Source organism: Octodon degus, unplaced genomic scaffold (assembly GCF_000260255.1).
Source record: "Octodon degus isolate 3935 unplaced genomic scaffold, OctDeg1.0 scaffold00216, whole genome shotgun sequence".
NCBI classification, from domain to species: domain Eukaryota; kingdom Metazoa; phylum Chordata; class Mammalia; order Rodentia; family Octodontidae; genus Octodon; species Octodon degus.
In genome coordinates, this window is record NW_004524792.1 from 65212 (window position 1) to 85665 (window position 20454).

Below are 20454 nucleotides of genomic sequence, written 5' to 3' on the forward strand. Positions count from 1 at the left end.
GCCTGCTCAGGACACTGTCATAGCTTGATAAATGTCACACAGGGTGACATTGATTTAAAAGTTACTGCTTTTTTATATGAAAAGGAAATTAAATTTACAAAGAAAAAAGTACTCAAGATCAAAAATACTTGGTTTGGACATTTGACTCAAGCTGCCTGGAGCTGCACATGCTTTCAGTCACAGGCTTCAGCAAGAAGTTGAGCCAGGCGCAATGGTATGTGCTTGTCCCCCCAGCACTCTGCAGGCAGAGGCAGAAGGACTACAAGTTCTGTCCCAGCATGGGCAGCTGAATGACTTAGAGAGACCGTATCTCAAAATAGAAGGAATTGGAAATGTGGCTCAGTCCACAAGCCCTGGGCGCAATACCCAGAAAACGAAAAACTAAACCTTTAAAACCGACTTTAATAGAAATCACTTAATTGAGAAAGTTACTCAGTAAGACATCAAAGGAAGAAAATTCTCAGTTATGGCAAATGATTTATGTCCTTCGCTAATAAGCAAAGAAATACCTTGTAAGTCCATTTAAAAATACAACAGAGAGAGATCGCTAATAAGCAAAAAAATACCTTGTAAGTCCATTTAAAAATACAACAGAGAGAGAGAGAGAGAGACAGAGACAGAGAGAGACAGAGAGAGAGAGAGACAGAGAGAGAGAGACAGAGACAGAGACAGAGAGAGATAGAGAGACAGAGAGAGAGACAGAGACAGAGAGAGACAGAGAGAGAGACAGAGAGAGAGAGACAGAGAGAGAGACAGAGAGACAGAGAGAGAGACAGAGACAGAGAGAGAGACAGAGAGAGAGACAGAGAGAGAGACAGAGAGAGAGACAGAGAGAGAGAGACAGAGAGAGACAGAGAGACCGAGACAGAGACAGAGAGAGAGAGACAGAGAGAGAGACTGGGTGTGGTCGCTCATGCCTGTAATCCCAGCTCTTGGGAGGCTGCAAACAGGTGGATCACTAGGAGTCCTGTCTAGTAGTGGGACCCTGAACACCCTGTAGACCCCCTCCCTAAAATACAAAAATAAAAGAAACACACGGCAGTGAACAGATGCAGAGGAGAGGCTCCAGCATTGCCGGGGCCTTCAGCGGCTGGGCTGGAGCACTCCCGCTCCAGGGTAATGCTCTGATTGCCTTTAGGGCAGGAAAGGCACAAGGCAGAAAGCATGGCTGTAGCTGAGGAGCTGCTAACCATATCTTGCATTCACACCTAGAAGTTCTAGAAATGGATAAAACTAGGACTTTACAATTCTGTTGACTTTATAGTTTTAGGACAGGGAATTTAAATTTTGTTTTTACATTTGATTTTCATTGTATAATACTTTATCTTGAAAAATGTTGCTCAAAGCATCATTACAGGTTGCCCTCATCTGGCGGAATTAACCAGCCCTCCCGGGTACACTAAGCTTGAGTTGCTCGCCCTGATGTCTAAAGGCCAGGCCTCTCCCAGCACCCTCGTCCTGTGGGCAGAAGGCCAGCAAGGCTGCCGAGAGGCCAGGGCTGTGCGACGCTGGCAGCTGTGTCCTCTCTCCTGCCAGGTGGGTTCCTGGGGGGAAGCGCAGCTCGGCCGCACGTGCGAGGTGGTGTTCAGCCCACACCGCTGGAAACACGAGGCGAGAAAGACACGGATAATAGTGCATTGTGGGGCTTTTGTGAATACTAAACTGGATGCCAAAGCAAGCGCACCTAGCACCGGGCCTGCTCGTGGGATGAATTGCCGACTGATCACCAGGAGTCTTCTCTGTTCTCCTCAGCTGACCAGGGGTGAACCTTAGAGCTTCTACTGAACAAACCCCTGGCACCAGAGGCCTCGCCAAGCCACAGGGGCACAAACCCAGGACAACCAGAAGCACAGGGCAGGTTGGGAGGAAGAGTCGTGCGTCAGGCAGGAAGAGACCACAGCGCTACTGTGAGCAGCGAGGCTCCATGCTCTTGTTCCGACTCGCGGTACCTCTTCCCCATTTGAAATTCATTTAGGCATCTAAATGAATGTGGTTAATCACATCATTTAAAGGTGACGACGTGCCAAGAGGCTCCCTAGGTGCGCATCTCATGCTGGGCTCAGCAAATACCAAGTGCCTTTCGAAAGGTCCGTTTTTCCTTCTGGTAAAACCTGGTTCTGGCCAGGCAGATATTACTTGCTGTTCTCTTCGTCCATTGCAGGCCACCAGCTGGCTCAGGAGGGCCGGGGAGGTGGGTGGGTGACGCGCCCAGGACTGACCCGCAAGGAGCCATGTCCCACCGTGACAACCCGGCCAGAGTCCGAAAGGAGTAGGAGCCCACAGCCAAAGGAAGTGGAGGGATTTATTTTATTTCTGAAGAGCCCGACGTGCCTCCTGCCCCAGCTTATAAATCTTGGCCCGCGCACTCCAGAATGTTTGGGGATCCTCGAGAGCAGCGTTCCCTGGTGCTGCTTCCGCTTCCCCTCAGCTTGGCCGGGCAGAGGCCCAGTCAGCCCCGGGGCCGGGCAGGCTCCTCCTTGCTCGCAGCCTGGTCCTGGGAAGACAGAGGCGGGTCCCTGGGGGCCCAAGGGACTCCTTGATCAGACGATTCCCATGGGGCTCACGCGTCTGATCTGGAGGTGTCCCCAAGCCCGAGGGGTCCCTTCAAGATTCCTGTGGGGACATAGAGTTACAGGGCGTCGGTGCCACTGAGCCATGTTCTGCTGTGACGTGTGCAGTTGTGGGGAGCCCAGCTCCACGGTGCCGGAGAGGGCTTGCTCAGCAGACCGTCTGTGGCCATGTTGATTTGTTCATTTCAGTTTGGAGCCGATCTGCCAGGCACTGAGTCAGCCAAAAATTCCTACTCTGAAACCTTTAAGAATGAGCTGTATTATGAAAACTAAATTGTGTAGTAAAAGGGTCCCCATGCATTGAAACTGCATTGCTGAGACTTGAGGCCTTATTTTCAGGCAAATAATGTTTTCATATATTTCAAAGCAAGCTTTTGACAAATTGTCCGAATAGAAATTGCAGTGAAAAATTATCTATGTGGAAAGACAATTTTTAATAATTTGACAGATCTAATAATGTTTTTAATCATCAGCTTTTCCTTCTCTTTTTTATGTACTTAGTACAGGGTCTCACTACACAGATCAGACTTGTAGTGATCCTCCCTGTTTTGCAGCCTCCCAAGTGCTGGGAGGATTACAGTCGTGCACCACCAAGCCCAGTCTCAATTGCTGTCTCAGTGCACCCCGGGGGAGGACCAGCAAGGCAGGCTGGGGATCCAACCCCCAGCCTCTGTGTCTGCCTAAGTAGGTGCTTTAATCTGCTGAGCTATCTGGCTGGCTCTAATAATTGTTTTAAATAAAGAATAAAATCACATTTTAATACAAGCAGGGACACTCCACTTAGGCCTATGACTGTGCTTTGAGTTCATTCCGAGCCTCAGCTCGCTCATCTTCCTGACGCTCAGTTCCCTGGAGCGCTTCGGACCTGCAGCCAGAACAGAGTCACTCGAGGGCTGTGCCTGAATGCCAGCTCTGAGCCCCAGATTAGGCCTGTCACATAGCAAGATGCGGGGACCGGAGGAAGCCGGGGTGCAGATGCTTGGCACTCAGAGGCTGAGTCCGAAGTCTCTGCCGGAATGTCCCGGCTATTTCTGATCAGGCAAACACAGTTACTTCAACACTGGCCATTCTGAGCTGTAAGAAGTCTACTGGCATTCTGTGCTTTTCCTAGGAGAAAACCTGTTTCTGGGACTGTCCCTGAGATGCTGTTGTATCTCATACATGGTATAGCAGGTGACTCAAGAAGGGCTTCTGAAGGTCACTTTCAGAAGGGGGAGAACTTCCTGTCTGCCTCCCTCCCAGCACAGCCCACATGGCCAGACTTTTGCAAAAGTCATGCTGTCCTACTTTGGGGAGCACATGGTGCTGGCAGTGGGACATGACATCAGTTTAGGTGTGAAAGAGGTTTTTGAGTGGAGGACACCGTGGCGTGCTGTCCGCATGGAGTGGAGTTGCCTCTGGCCATGACTAGCTTTGCTGCCCAGCACCTATGGCCACATCTCCCTGGCTGCCAGGTGACAGTGTGGGAGCCACTCATCCTGCCTCTGGGAGCAGTGACCCCGGGAGAGGGCTGGACACGACGACTGCTCACAGGAGGTCAGCAGCTGGGTGAGGACCCGAAGCGCAGGGTGACCTTTGCACCTCACTGAAGGGATTCATAGTTGGAGAACCCGGCGCGCAGCTCCACGGCACAGTGCAGCCAAGAGCAGAGAAGAAGCATGAAGTTTTGCTAATGCAGAGCCATGGGTGACTGTGTGCTGGGCATCTGCCTTCTTCGAGGACTGAGAAGAGCCTCTGACCTTCAGTGATATTTCTAGATCAGAATTGGTAGAAAATTTCACAACACTCTTCTGTTCCCAGAATACTTGGTAGGTGGTTTTGTGTATTTAAATTGCAAATACCGACAAAGTACCTCCATGAGAAATCTGTGGGAAACCTTGCCCTTTGGGGGTCCAAGCGAGCTATAGCCTCTGAGGTAAGAGGACCTATGGTGTCCCCTTGCCACCCTTGTGTCACCCAGGAGCTCCCGGGCCTGTGATCTACCCCTCTCCTCCTTGAGTGGGATGGTCACCGACTTAAGGCACACCACACCTGGCCTTTGAGATGCTGTCTGTGCCTCTGGGACAAGGGCAGCACCCCTCCCGCCCCGCCCAGGTCAGCCGGAGCCCTGACCCTCGTCCACCGCAGGATGGAGTGTCGGGCTGGGTTGTGTGTGCTTCCACGTCCACCGCTAGCACTTGTGCAGCGTCTGTGGACCACAGCAAATATCAGCGCAGGAAGGGTAGGGAGGATGCTCTGCCAAGCTCCTGAACCCCTTCTGAAGAGTGCTCTGGGGTGTGGGGTTCAGAGAGCCAGAATCTGCTGCTGCTTCTGGAGAAGAAAGGTGGGGTGCGGCCGGTACTGACCACTGTGACCCCCTGGCTGCGTGCACAGCGCAGGCTGTGTGACCGTGCGAGGCTGTGTGCGTGTGGATGCTGCTTTGGTTTATACTGTTCTGTTAGGTGATCTTGTTTTGAACTTGAAAGCAAAAACATCCTTTTTTTCCCCAGATTTATTGAAATCTTACATGAACAAGAAATTGGAAATACTATCACATCAAAGAACAAATTGTCACGGCTTTGATGTTTAAGCCAAACAAATTTGTAGGGCAAATTTCAAAAAGGTTGTAAAGTTATAACAATTTAAAAACAGTTAACCTACTTCTAGGAATGCAAAGCATACAGTCATAGGTTATTTTCGATACAAGAAAACTTAAATTTGTTTGTTTTAATTTCTTAAAACTACTAAGACAAAGCACTAGCTTGTATGTTTATTCACAGCATACTTCAATATCCCTGAGTAATCTATCCCAAATCCAAAAACAGAATGACTGTCCAAACCAAAGGTTATGCAAAACCATGATTTAATAACTTGTTCTGAAACTAAAATGAAGCCTGAAATGATAAAAGCATCGTAACCCCCCAAATAAAGGAACTCTGCAAGCCCAGTAGTGTCTGCGAGCACTTATGAAAAGAAGAAAAAGAAAAAGACGAGTATATGCACAACAGTGATTCTTCAGCCCAGTACGAACGGCAGCAAATTGCTGCTTGAAGACGAAATAGTTCAGCCAGTTTTTTTCTCAATGTGGATCCAGAGCCAGCCATATCCTGACAGTATCATTTTTAGGCCCTCATTTGTCCACTTCCACTGTTGTCCATAAGTATCCTGATAAAATTCCTGGTTGTCATCATTGTAACCGTAGTTACCAGAATAGTCACCACCTTGCTGAAGCGGCTGCTGAGCGATGGGGTGGGAACCCCAGTTCTGTTTGTTGTTGGTCTGATGACGCTTGCAATCAGGCTGGTTGTACCCATCTGCCTTTCTCTTGCCTCCTGCGTTGCTCCACGGGAACCACGACCTCTCTGCTGTGGTGCAGGACGCCCTCTGCCACCCCTGGAGCCTCTTGGCCATCCCAAGGTGCGCCCCTCTGTGAAGGCCAGCTCTCTTGGCAGCGGTGCTCCCCATCCCTCTGGTGGTGGTGGGGCCCCTCGCCCACCCCTTCCTCCTCCCCTTCCTCTTACTGCATAGCCACCCTCACAGCCGAGTAGGGGTCTTCACAGCCGCCACGACAGTCATGGTAATCACAGCTCTAGTGGTCATCATAGGACTCTTCATAGCCACAGTGACCTGGAAGGTGGCCACAGTGACCTGGAGGGTAGCCACATCCACCTCTACCTCCACCACGACCTGGACCTCTAATTGGAGGTGGCATTCTAGGAGGAGGGTGATAGGTACTTCAGGAGGCCTGTCTGGCTGCGTGGCGCGCTTTCCTTCTCTTGTCTGGTGGTTTAGCTAAAACTATTTCAATTTCTTCCCCTTCTACCTCTCTTCCATTCATTTCATCTATAGCCTCAACAGTAGCTCCTCTGTCTTCGAGATGAACAAATGCATAATCTTTCAACTTCTTTTCTCTTTCCAGCTTTCCAAATTCAGAAAGTGACTTTTCCAATATTTCTTCTGTCACTATAGTGGCCAAGGTTCTCACAAATAAAACTTTCACCCTAGCCGTGACTTCTGGATTGCTGCTTCCACGGCGTCAGCCATCCAGCTGTAGCCGCGTCTCCGTGTGCTTTTACTTTCCACTTAGTGGACGCCTGGCTTGTGCGGCTGACTGTGAGCCTCACTTCAGGGAAGCAGAACCCCGATTCTTCCTTCTGTCCGCAGGTTGATGATACAGAATAACATCCGCTAAACCCTCTGGGACCTTGCTGAATTCTTCCAGAATATTTTCCTCAGTCTTATTCTTTGGGATGGATGCAGTGACAGGTGCTGTTTGCCTCAGAAATGCACACTCCACAGCGTTCCAGGGCGAGTTCCGTAGCTGTCACACAGACTCACAGCTTGCCTTCCACGCGAGGTGAAGAATGCATGCCCTCGGCTCTGCCCAGACAGTGGCTCCATCGTGAGGCACAGATCCCAAACGGGAGCAGCCTTTCAGAAAGGGAACCAACTCATCCTCATATGGGTCCCTCGGAGACTACGAAGACTTCTGCCCCAGTTCCGGGCTGCACACTCGAGAACACGCTGTGTGGTGGAGGACGCCACGCTTCCTTTGTCCTGTGGTCACGTCGGGAGTACAGCCAGTCCTTTCAAGGGAGGCTCTGACCTTTGCTTCATCGGGTCCCTTTGTGGACTCCTGCACCTTGCTGCCTGTTTCTCTCTTTGCCAGTAGGTCTTCATAACGCCACATAAACACGTGACAAGTCACTTCCCTGATCTGCAGCAGCCCAGACAGAGCTCCTTCTTCATTAAACTCCGAGAGCGTCAGTTGCTCTTTCATCAAGATCGACATAAGCTACCAGTCCAGAGCAGAGCTGGGGCCGGCGGCCGGGCCCATAAGAGTCGGTGCAAAGCGCCTTGAAAACGACTAGAAATGGTGTGCACACCCCCTCCCCATGCACAGAGACACGATGCCCAAAAACCTCTCTAAAGGAACAGCATTACCCATCTGGCAGGTCTCTGCCACAGGCCTCTGCTCGCGTGCAGTGCCCACGGATCTCAGCCACTGCTGGTGTCACCGACGGGTTAGAGAGCTCTTAAGGCCACACTCCTTGGGAGGCCTGTGACCACTCTGCCGAGAGTCCCCTACAGCCTGAGGAAGGGCGGAAGCTCCCACTGTGCAGGGTCCACGGAGCAGCTGGAGGTAGAGGAGGCCCTGAAGTCAGTTTCTGCAGCAGGTTTCCCCAGAGGGAGCCAGCTGATTCCAACAGAATAGGTCATTTTGGGTGCCTGTGGGACCCAGCACCCCAGGACCCCAGACACGTCCCTGTCTCTCAGGTAGAGCCTTGGGAGGGACTGTGCTCCTGACACACGCAGGTGGGCCTTAGGATTTGTCCACAGACCTAGTAGACAGTGCTGGGCGTAAGCACCCAAGAGCTCAGCCCCGCCAGTGTCAGTGGGCATTGAGTAGGACGGCATGGCTGCAGCTGCTGCAGGCAGGAGGGAAACATGGGCAGGAGGTGACGGCGGCTGGAGGTGGCTGGGTGGAGGAGACTGCGGTGGGCCGTGGAAGCTGCTATGCGCAGAGCTCGCAGGACTGGATCCGCAGTGCTCACGGGGCTTTAGAAATCAGGAGCTTTTAATTATGTTTTAGTGTTTAGTTTTTTATTCTCAGTTGACAAACAATATGTTTATGGGTTGTAGCCAGCGTCTGCACCCCTGCACACACTGCAGAATGACTGGCTCATGCTGGTCCTCACGTCTACGACCTCAATGTGTCCCTCATGCTGAGGATACACGATGTCTTCTCTCAGGGCCATTTCACAGCCCCGCTGTCCAGGTCACTGTGCCTCCTGTCCTCTCCCTGCCACCCCAGGCCCGCTCCAGCCACCGCACCGGGCCCTCTGGACTCCACGAAGGGTGTGGGTTCGTGCTCTGCATGCAGCGCAGGTCCTGTAGCTGTCGTGAACACCAGGACTTTCTGTTGAGGTTGGCATCTGGGATGGGTTTGAATCGGGTGGAGTTTAGTCCTAGGCAATACCCACTAAACTTTATAAACCTCTGTCACTGCGGGCTGAAGCCATGCTGGGGGAGGGACAGGGCCTCACCCCACTCCCTCTCCTGCCCATGGCTCACCACATGGGGACTGTCCCTCAGACTGAACCAGCTGGCAGGACATACAGGGACCTGCTGGCCTGCAGGACCCTGCAGTCTCTGCCCGGCAGGTTTAGGAAGCGTCCCCAGCACAGCTGTGCGTCCGCACTGAGGGCCAGGCTGCAGCCTTGATGCGTCCTCAGTTCAGCCACATCTGAAGCATAGGATGTGTGTGAAAGTCACACGGGGTTCTGTTGGGGACAGGCAGCCTCGCCCCTCCTGTGTCTGTCTCTGCCATCTGTCTTTCTTTTATTCTTTTCTCTCTCTCTCTCTCTCTCTCTCTCTCTCTCTCTCTCTCTCTCTCTCTCTCTCTTTTTAGTTCTACTTTATTTTCTTGGCACAAGCCTGGCTACACAGCCCAGGCTGGCCTTCAGCTCCCAGCCATCCTCCTGCCTCAGCCTCCCAAGTGCTGAGATTACAAGCGAGTGCCAGCAGGCCCAGCCCGTCTATTCTTTTCCTCCCTTCCAAGCAACTTCTTTTCCAGGGGGCCTTTCTTGTGCTGCTGTCCTGTGTGGGCCAAGGAGAACCCAGGGTGCTGGTCTGTGTGGAGACAGCAGGTGGCATCACCACGGGGAGGGAACCTCGAGCTGGGCACACATCCTCCAGGCAGAGGAGCGTGGGCTGGAGGGAGCGGCGTCACCTTGAGAGCAGACAGCAAGGTGTGTCGCCATGTGGACAGAAGCCCTCCACAAGCTTAGCCCGTGGCCATAGCGTGGACAGCTGAGCTCAGTGGCCTGCGAGGACCCGGCACCCAGAAGATGTGCCCTGCTCCTCCCGAGTCCAGCGGGGCCTGCAGGGCAGTGCCAGCAGTGTTGCCGCCCGGCCTGTCTCGAGCTGCCAGCTCACACGTACGCTTGCTTAAGAAACCCTGGCCCTACTAGGGAAACATGGTCGTTAGTCGGATTTCCCATTTAGTCTTTAAAAATGACAAGTGAGCACAAAGCACCTCTGTGCAGAACGTGAGAAGCGGGGCTGTGTGGCGCAGGCCCCCAGGTGCCCCGTGACCTGCCCTGGGTGAGCCGGCGTCCTTCCCCAGGGAGGTGAGACAGGCAGCGACTGCACGTGCAGCCAGGAGTTCAGACCGCTCCTCCTGCCCAGCCAGGAAGTACTGAGGTGGCAAGCAAGATAGCTTCAGAGCGTGCCGTGCCGGGGCTGCCTGAGCCGCAGACACACCACCCGCACCCTCCAGCACTGGGAGGAGCAACAGAGAAACCCGGTTGGTGCAAAGCCAGATGGGCACAGCTCAGACAGCCGACAGGTGCTCTGGGCGGTTTCTCCCACCTGTAATCAGCCAGCTGGGGTAGTGCCCTTGTGATCCCAGCATTCCAGGAGGCTGAGGCAGGAGGATGGCAGTGTTGATCCTGGCACAGGCAGCTTCGCAACTCAGTGAAGAGGGTAAAGATGCAACTCACTGCAGATGCCTGAATCCAACCCCTAATACCTTAAAAAAGGAAAACAGTAAAAGGACATAAGGACTGCTGTCCTTGTGAGTTGGCCAATGGGCCTGTGCTGGAGACATCCTTGCCACACCTTCAGGGACATTCGGGGAGCCTGGCTCACTCGGGGCGGGGTGCATTAGCAGGGTCTGGACCTGGTGTTGTCTATTTGTCACCCCCATAGGCAAGAGGAGAGAAAATGGACTCCAAAGAGGCGCTGATCGACAACGAGGACCTGGATGGGGGCGACAGGGAGGACGGCGAGCTGGGGGACGGCACGCGGCTGCAGCTGCTGCGTCAGCTGGCCTCGGGGGCCTCGCGGCTCAAGGAGCTTGTGGGCAACATGATCACCACGGCCGGCAAGGTGGTGGTCACCATTCTCCTGGGCTCCTCGGGTGAGTGGCGGGCGGGGAACCGCGCCTGGTGGCTGCCGCTACACCGGCGGTGGCAGCAGCCCCAGGCACTGCCCCAGTAGCTGCTTCTGCTCTACCTAGATTGTTGCTCGTTTTCAGGGTGGGTTCTCTCCACCTCCATGAAATGCCGCCTCCCCACGTCACAGGGGTCCCACTCCCCGAGTTTAGGTTGAATCTAGCCACTCGTGTCCCTGCGTCATCAGTGGGCCGCTTGCACACCACACCCTGCGGCCACGGGTGGCTGTCAGCTCTGAGCCTGGGGAGCCGTGGGACTCGGGCAAGACTCGCTCCTGCCAGGGGCAGCTGCGGCCCGCTTATCCCACAGCAAAACCGTCTCTGTCTTTACCTCTTGGCCGCCCAGACTCTCCCCAGAATTTGCAATATGAAAAGACACTGCTGTTTTTGACTGGAAAAAAAGGAAAGAATTTCTCAACAAATAAAACCCAGTGTTTTAATCAGAGTCCTTTGAGAGGGCTGATAAAATCCTTGTAACGTCTGTACAGGACTAGGCTCTTCTTTGTGGCTAGGATTTAGCTGCCACGTGTAATATTATGAACCATACATAACTGAAAGGAAAGTAAAAGCAGACATGTGATGCCATATGCCAGTCACCCCAGCACTCGAGAGACTGAGACAGGAGGATCGCTGACAGTCTGAGGCCATTCTAGACTGCGTAGTGAGTTCAAAGCCAGCTTGAACTGCATAGCAAGAATCTGTCTCAGAAAAAAAATGTAAAAGCTAAATCATTCTAAAGGAAAAGCTGTAATAAAGTTGCAGCAAGAAAGCCAGCCAGAAAAGATGCTTTTCTCTTGGTGAGACCAGGAGGTGGTCCTCAACTCGGATCATGTAGATTCTCTTGGTCATCTCGTCTTTCTTTGTACCTAGAAAACTGTCACTTTTGTGTGGTGTTTTTCACAGTAAATGCAGCCTTGGTTGACAAGCAGCGCAGCACTTGAGGACCTGGCTAAGCTGCGGTCACCATGGCAAATCAGGGCTGCCCTCAGGTCGCAGCCTCAGCGTGCAGCCCCTCCCTGTCGCTGACACCCCTGTTGCTGTCTCCAGGCATGATGCTGCCCTCGCTGACCTCGGCGGTGTACTTCTTCGTTTTCCTGGGCCTGTGTACCTGGTGGTCCTGGTGCCGCACGTTTGACCCCCTGCTGTTCAGCTGCCTCTGTGTCCTGCTGGCCATCTTCACGGCCGGCCATCTGATTGGGCTGTACTTGTATCAGTTCCAGTTCTTCCAGGAGGCCGTGCCCCCCAACGACTACTATGCAAGGTGAGGGGCGCGCGTGGGAAGGTGAGGCTGTATGGTCTCACCTTCAGCATGGAGCAAAAATTTGTCAGGGTGGGGAAGCCGTTGTCTCAGTTACTTTTTCATTGTTGAAACAAAATATCTTATACCCACAAGTTAAAGGAGGAAAGGTTTATTTCAGTTCGTTTGCAGCAATTCCAGTCCATAATTGGCTGACTCAAGGCAAGGTGGCATGGCCAAGGGGTGTGGCAGGGACAAAACAGTCCCTGGCAGGGCGGCCAGAAGGCAGCAGCACTAAGCCGCTCTTTCCCTTTCCCTCCACCCGGTTCCAAGGGACCACTACCCCAAACTCCTTCCTGTGAGAATGCGATTGAAGGTAAAGAATTTGGGGCAGACTTGATTGTTTGAGGGATTCTATGCCCTTCTCAGTCAAAGAGGGAAACCTCCTTGCAGGGTAACACTGGCCAGTGAAAGGGAAACGAAAAGATTAGGGAAGGCTTCTGCCCACCACCAGAGCTCGCTCCCTTCGTACCGGCTGTGACGAGGGCTTTGCACTGCTGGTCCTTGCAGAAGGGAAGTCGTAGTTTACAGAGGCCGTCAGCACATGGCCAGCTGAACATGCTCAGCTCCCAGGGTGTCACAGCTTGGCGCCCCTCTCAGTGTGGCCCAGTGCGTGCCGTCTGTGTCCTCGAGTGGTGGCCCTCAGACCGATCACCAGGGTGTAGCGGAAAGGGGCAGACAGAACAAGACTGGGCGTGAGTTCTCCATGGCTGGTGGGCTGGCCCTTCGGCAGCAGCTTCCCCAGCGGCAGAAGAGGTGTGTGAGGCTGCAGTGAGACGGCCCTCGCTTGAGGGAAGCCCAAGACACCCACAGCGTGGGCGCACCCACAGCTTAGACAGTGGGGGCCTGCAGCTCAGCGCCCAGTCCTGAAGGGCACCTTGGAATTAGGTGGGGTCGTTCCCTACTGCGTGAGTGTTAGATGCTGTCGTCAGTGACGCCATGCCGGTGCATGAGGAAAGTCACTGTCCCGAGTGCTGCATGGGGATTTGGTGGTGAGGTGACCATCAGCCAGCCTGAACTCAGATAAAATTTCTGGGCAGTGTCGTCAGTGTGGAGCAGTCCACTGCCCCTGCCGACCCACTGTCCTCCCCGACGGGAGGAGTCCACGATGGCAGGCTACAGAAAAGATACAGAGGCAAGCGCGTGCAGAACACGGGCGCCGTGGTGCAGTGTGGGGCGCGGCGTGCGCAACAGGGAGTGAGTGCGCTGACTGGTTCGTGGGCACCTCTGGGCCGTGAAAGTGCCGCCTTGTCTCCCTCTGCACGGTGCAGAGATACAGTACGTCAGTCAAATCCCAAAACCATTTACATTCAGTAAAATAAAAGCTGGGGTCCAACACCCACATGCAAAGACTTAATTCCAAATCCAGCTGGGCTGGCTGGGGTGAACCTGGAAACCAGAGACACAGCCCAGAGTCCTATATTGAAGTGCTGATTCGGGCTTGTGACAGAGCAGTCACACAGTGTGTATTTTAGCGGGAGGGGAGAGCGCTCCACCTCAGTGCAGCCGTTGTTCTGCGCTGAAGAAGCCCTGGCCTTTCCTTCAGACACTGGATTCTTGGTTTATTGCACATGCACAAAAAAAAGTGCTGAGTGCTGTTGAACGAGCAGCCTTCGAGGGGACAGCCTCAGTGGGAATGTAACCCTCAGAAGGCCGGAGTTGGGGGCTCGGGGGTTCTTTCTCCCTGATAGTCTAGAGCTGGTGGTAGGGAATACCATGGTACCTCGGTTCACGAACTTAATTCATTCTGTGATTGTGGACAAGATGACCACGGTTGTGCCCATCGCCCAATGCAGGGGTCACGAGCAAAAGCCACCTTTTCTCTAAAGCTTCTGTTTTCAAATCAAATGTTCACAAACAGAAGAATTTGTGAACAGAGGCACCACTGTACAAGGAACATGGTGGCCGCCTTGACAGCAGTTGCGAAGGTCAGGCGAGCTTCTCTGTAGGGTCAGTGAGCAGGTATCTTAAACTTCGTGGACCCTGAAGTCTGGATCCCATATTTTGGGCACATTTCACCAAATATTTTTATTTTGTTTTTTTTCAGCCTTTTGGCAATATCCAACTCCTAAGTGGGTCATAAGCTGTACCCAGACAGGTGGAGGCCCGGGCGTGGCCCTGGGGTGAGGCGTGCCATCGTGTGGGGTGGACAGCAGTGGTGCTGCCGGCATGGTGATTTGCCATAGCTGCTTTTCATCTGAATTGCCACAGGCAGCCATCGTTCGTTATCGGCTCAGTGTAGATGATCCTCTACCACCTCCGAATCTGGTCCTGTGGCTCATGGAATGGGTCCCTGAAGCCAGGCAGCTCCTCAGCCAGGGGACATTGACCCATGAAATGGGTCCCTGAAGCCAGGCGGCTCCTCAGCCAGGGGACATTGAGCAATGGCCGACTTGATCGGCTTAACAGGTGCCTGGAAGCTTAGTAAAACGCACTTGTGGGTGTGCCCGGGTGGGCCATGGAGGCTGACCTGGGGGCTGCATCTGCTGGCCCTGCCCCTTCCCCAGGCTCTTCCCTGCTTGCCGCTTTGCAGAGGCCGTGGGCGGGGCCCCTTTCCTCCCCCAGCGTGACATCTTGCAGCCATGGGCTGAACCCCCTGACACCGTGAGCCAAGTGGACCTTTTTGCCTTTTTGGTGTGCTGTGTCCCGGTTAGGGGAAGCTGCCCGGTATTCCTGGGCTGGCACAGATGAAGGGAAACTTGTTTTTCTGGGGTGATTCTCTCTTTCTAACCGAGAGGACTCAAGGGTCAGCTGACTGTTCACAGACTCCCTTAGACCTTGGTGGAATTTTCCCATTCGTGTTTTCCAGCAGAGGACAGAGAAAGAGCTGAACTCAGGAGCGTGTGGTAGAGACCATGACTGGCTGGAAGCTGGCTAGCTGTTGAGTCAGGGAAGAGAATCAGTGATGTCTTCCATCTGCGCGCACAGGAGTGGCAAGGCAATAGTTTCCAAAACAAACCCTAGGACTCGTTGTTTGACAAGGATGAGTGCACTTCCAGGAAGGTTAAGGCAGTGTCTGAAAACAGGATTATTCTTCCCAAATCTGAAACACCACAAGCTATTACAGCCCTAAAAATATTAGTGATTATACTTTTGAAGTTGATCCAGCAAAATAAAGCTCCAAATGAATCCACACAGCTAAATACAAGACCCATGGATACCAATCAAATAGCCTGTTCAACAAGCCAGGGCCCTATTGAAGCTTATTCTGCTGAGTCTTACTAAGAGAAATGGGGAGCTAACCAAACTTTGCTCTAGCTCATTCAGAGTGCGGTCCCCTGCAGAGGTTCTGTACTGACACAGGACTTCTGAGGCAGATGCATCTCATGGTTTTAAAATTTTTGTTGGTGCGTGTGTGCAGCACATAATGATTGCCTTCCTTGAGGAGAGTGGGGCCGTGTCCTGCACACCTTAGCGCTCGCTGCTCCTGTCTCCTCCCTTTCTTCTCCCTCCCTCCACCTCTCGGTCCCTTCCCAATCTGCAAAAGAGCTCTTTCCTTAGTTCCTGTTATCGATGTTAGCTGGCTCTTTTTCTTACTTGTATTTTGGGTTTCTCATATAAGAGAAACCAAGCAATTTTTAAGCGTGTCTCATTTATTTCACTTTTTTCAGTGTGCATTCATTTTCCTACAAATGACCACAGTTCATCCTTGCATAGGGCGAGTAGTACTCCACTGAACACTGCATTTTCTTTCTCAAGTCTTCTGGTGATTAACTCGGAGTTTCTTCCAAGACTTAGCTCTCACGAGTTGTGCTTCTATGAACGTGAGTACCCATGGGTTGTGTAATACAATGTCTGTAACTCTTGTGGAAGATACTAGAGAGGAAAGAGCTGGGTCACGTGGCTTTCATATTTTTAGGTTCTGGGGGACTCTCCATCTGATTTCCGCAGTGCTTAGGCTGCTTTACATTCTTACCAACCGGAAGGGCATTGCCTGCCAGCATTTGTTGTTAGCCTTCCTTCTGTGCTATGCATTCTTGCTGGGGTGAGACGGCGTCTCAGTGTGTCTTACTTTACGTTTCACTGGTGGCCAATGATACCGAACAGTTTTCTTGTGCGTGTTGGCCATTTATGTTTCTGAGAAGTGTCTCTTCATATAGGTTGTCCATTTATTAATTGGGCTTATCCTGAGTCCTTTATGTATTCTAGATATTAGTCCTTTATCCAAGACAAGCTGGCAAGCTTTTTTTCCAATCCTGTAGGTGACCTTTACTCTTAAACATTTCTTTTGCTGTGCAGAAAGTTTTGAATTTGATACAGTCTCACCTGTCGGGTCTGAGTGCCATCTCTTGTTTAGTTAGGGCTCTAGGCAGAAAGTCTTTGCCTACATCTACGTCTTCCACAGTATTACCTATTTTATCTTCTGCCAGATTAAGAATTTCTGTTTTAGGGCTGGTGAGATGGCTCAGTGGTCTAAAGCACCTACTTGGAACAAGCTTAGCAAAAGCATCAGGGACCGCGGTTCAATCCCCCAGCACCACATGCCAGCCAGCCCCGCCCCCTGGTGGGCTGGGCTGGCCACACACACACACACACACACACACACACAAATAAATAAATTTTTTTTAAAAAAAGAATTTCTGATTTAATATTTAGACCTTTGATCCATTTTGAGTTTACTTTAGCACACGGTGAGAGATGGGGTTTAGACTCAGTCTTCTGCAAGCGGATAGCCACCTTTCCCAGCTCCAAGCATAGAGAGGGGTGTGCTTCCTCTCTCTTTGTCAGACAGGTGGCTGGAGGGGCCTGGCGTAAGTTCTGCTCCTCTGTCCTGCTGCATCAATCCACGTGTCTGATTTTGCGCCAGTACCACGTTGTTTTGATCACTGTTGCTTTGTCGTGGCACTTCAGGCACCGCCTTGTGGCATGACTCGCCCTCTGCGCTCTCACCCGGGCGGGTCTTGCTCTTCTGGGCCTCTTCTTGCTCCATATACATCCGAGCATTCTTTCTTCTAGCTCTGTAAGGAACGCTTTCGATGTTATTCTTTATTTTAAAGAAACAAAAACCAAAAGTGATACAGAATTTAAAAACAAGCTGGTAGGAAATGAACAACGGTGATTGTGCTGCGTGTTGTCATCTTCAAAGCATTCGCTCAGGTCACCAGATACAGGCACGTAACATTGGCCAAAATATGAGGACTAGCTGCTCCTCTCGACAAACTAATAGAAATTACTGGCATACACATAGTCTTCCTTTTCTCCTCTCCCTTATCCCAGTTCTTTCTTTTTGAGCAGTTTCTTTATCTTTCATCATATCTATTGCACCTTTTGGATCTTATTTACTTTCTCAGTTTCTTACTTTAGCAAGACAATGCATTGTTTATACATGAGAGTCTGATTTATTTCACTTATGAGTACAGTCTCTGGTTGTATCCATTTGCCTATAAGAGCCTTGAGTTTCTTTCTTTCCAGCTGAGTAGTACTCCACTGTGTACAAATGCCACATCTTTTTCGTCCACTCCTCAGCTGATGGGCGTTTGCATTGTCTCTAAGACTCGGCTATCATACATTTTGCTGCTATAAACATGAGTGCATTGTGATATGATGTGTTCGATTCTTCTGGAAAATACCTGAAAGGGGGTTGCTGGGTCACACGGGACCTCTAATGCTGGATTGTTGAGAACTCTCCGCACTGACTTGTACCAGTCTGCGCTTGCACCAACAGAGGAGGAGTGTTGCTGCTTGCCCACAGCCCCTCCAGCTTTTGTGGTTGGCTGACTTCTTGATGACAGTCGTTCTTTCTGGGGTAAGATGGAATATTAGTGTTTTTTTAAATTTGCATTTCTTGAATGACCACTGACATTGAGCATTTTTTCATATGTTTATTTTCCATTTGTATTTCTTCATCAAAGAAGGGTATATTCATTTCAGATGCTCATTTCTGGATTGGGTCTTTCAATATGGGAGATCTGATTTTAAAAAAATTCTTTATATGTTCAAGATAGAAATGCTTTTTCTGAGGGACAGTTGGCTAATTTTTTTTCCCAATTCATGGGTTTTCACTCAGTTGGCATTTCTTCTGATGTCAAAAACTTTTTAATAAGATGAGGTTCCAGTTGTCGACTCTTTGCAGCTGTTGATCCTTCCCCAGGCTGGGCTACAAAGTCAGCTCAAGGCCAGCCTGAACTGCATAGCGAGATACTGTCTCAGTAAGATTAACAAAAAGAAGAATCCAGCAGAGAAGTATAAGAACAAAATATAAGAAGTAAAGCCATGCTGTGATGTTGAGCTGTAGGGGACTCAGGTGAACAATTTCTGACATTGCCAGTGAAGAGGAAGACCCAATACTATTATGGACTACTGGACTCTTTTAGAATATTTTGCTGAGTTTACACACCTATAATATTCAAATAATGTAACTAAATAAAAAAAGAGGATACAGATGAATGTCCATTTTGTATCTGTGTATTCAAAGTGGTTAGGATAGATATACAGTTACATTTTCTTAATGAATAGAGGGATTTGTTCTAATGGTGTTTGTAAATAGGATATCAAGTCCACATCTTGTACAGCAATTAACCACTAGGAAGAATGTATGCAATGTGTGAATTATTGAAACTGTCCTACCAATTTTTTTTTTCCGGAACCGGGGATTGAACTCAGGCCCTTGCGCTTGCCAGGGAAGCACTTATTCCACTGAGCCATCTCCCTAGCCCATGTCCTACCAATTTGATTTGAAACTGTCTCATTGCTATTTGTTTCTCAATAAAATTATGGGGGAAAAAAGAAGAAGAAAACCACAATAAAATTTTTATTAAAAAGAATGAAATGAAAAAAATCCAAAAATTGAAAAATCTGAAAGAAATGGATAGAGGTTAAGACACAAACAAATTATATGAAGTGAACCAAGAGGACATAAATAGTCAGAAAGGCTGAGAACAAGTGACGGTACTAAGCAGTCATTAAAATTGTCTCACATATTGAGAGATAGAGCAGGATTAGGGGATTGTGGTGGGCTAAGTAATGGTCATTTGTTCTACCCAGCAGAACTGAGTCAGCTTGGTGCTAGGTGTGCAGGCCCACCTGAGGTTGTTGCCAGCGGCATAAAAGCAGAACTGGAGGGGAGGATGGTGTGCTGTTGGTTCTCCTGGAAGATGCTGGTTTTCCTGATCTGAACTCTCTGTTCTCATCGTCAAAGGAGCTCAGGTCCTCACTGTTGCTGAGCCTGGCTGCAGCTCTCCGGTGGACCTCTGGTCCTTACCTTGAGGTTGCCTCCTGGCTCCAGTGCAGATCCCTCAGCGGCTGGCTCAGATCCTTCACCACCACCCCCCCACCCCCGGCACAGACTTTCTAGCTTCCATCATGACCTTTGGGGCTTCCTTGGTACGGACTTGCATAAGACATTGTCAGGCGCTCTAGGCCTTCAGATAAATTAATGGAACATATTGCCATGAGATTCAGGTGTTCAGCTGGATTCTGTGGGTCTCTAGTGCATGGGCAGATTGCCTGCGCTCTTCTGCATTTGACTCTTTGGATGAATATTATAAACTAATCCTATAAATTATGTGTCCTGTATTATATCCTTTGCAAACTCTGACTACAGTGGGATTTAAAGGTGTGGTGGTATTGGGTCTGCTAATGACAAGGGTGCAGACTCTCCCTGTCCCTGCCTGGGACACTTGCCCCACTGACAGGCTGGCTGTGGGCCCAACCCACGGTAGTTGAGCCAGCAAGCGTGTGCAGACCCTAGAAACTTTCAGCACTCTCCTGTTCAGTCAATTCATTCATGCTCACTGGTGACTTTTGTTAAGAGCCAATGTTAATAGTTTGACACACACATTTGCTGTGTTTCCTCATGAGAATGACACCCAGGTCATTCTGAGGCTAACTGGAAACAGCCCTTGATGGCACTGCACAGGTCTAAGGAGCTTCTGCTAAAGGAGTTGAAGACGCTAAATTGGCCAGACAGGTTCTTGACATTCGCTGTAGGCTGCATGGGGGGAAGGGAGGAGCAGGATTCTTAGATGAAGGCCAGATGGCCCCCAAGGGTGGAGGGGGATAGATGTGTCCTTCGGAGGGAGCCATAGGATGAGAGCCTGGATGCTCAGTCGGAGACAGCCTGTGACTCGTTTGCCTCTCACCTGGATCCTGCTTGTGTCCCGAGACAAGTGTCTTTGCCATGAGTGGATTGAAATGCAAGTTGACTTTTATCAACTGCGTTAAAATCTGAACCGATTCTGTGCATTTGGAATTTAGAGGTATAGTGGTTACTTAACAGTGTTCATGTGCTGTTTCTTTTGAAATTGGAGTTTTGATGCAACTTAGAATGTATGAGCTTACAGCAACCTTAAGAGTCTTAAGAAATGGAGCAGGATGAGTATGCAAAGAAAAAAGGCAATAAAACAAAACACAACAGGAACACCGCCAGGGGGCCAACGGCCTGGGTAAGGTTAGGCAACCTGGGTCATGCCTCAAGCCACAGTTCCCTGTCTCCTTGTTACCTACCTTTATTCCTTCTGTTCTGCCTCACTTGATAAAACGTGAGCTTTTGCCTGCTTTTTATTTCAAGCTATGTAGATAAGGCCTGTTCTCACACAGGCCAGGGCACTAGGCGTGGAGGCGGCTGAGCGAACACCGACAGTGTTCTTACGTGTGTGCAAGGCGCGCAGGCCTGACTTTCCCAGTCTGTTGGTGAGCATTTTACACAGGGT

The 20454-nt window shown here is 50.8% G+C and overlaps 1 protein-coding gene and 1 pseudogene across 1 annotated transcript in view; one reads left to right on the forward strand and one right to left on the reverse strand.

Annotated features, from left to right (window-relative positions):
• Piezo2 (piezo type mechanosensitive ion channel component 2) overlaps nt 1-20454 on the forward strand; it is a 181586-nt gene that overhangs the window by 32697 nt on the left and 128435 nt on the right. Inside the window, exons 4-5 of the mRNA XM_023705295.1 lie at nt 10263-10473; nt 11554-11767. Of these exons, the coding sequence (XP_023561063.1) occupies nt 10263-10473; nt 11554-11767 (425 nt within the window). The remainder of the gene's footprint in view (nt 1-10262; nt 10474-11553; nt 11768-20454) is intronic.
• On the reverse strand, nt 6139-8308 carry LOC105744057 (annotated as a pseudogene).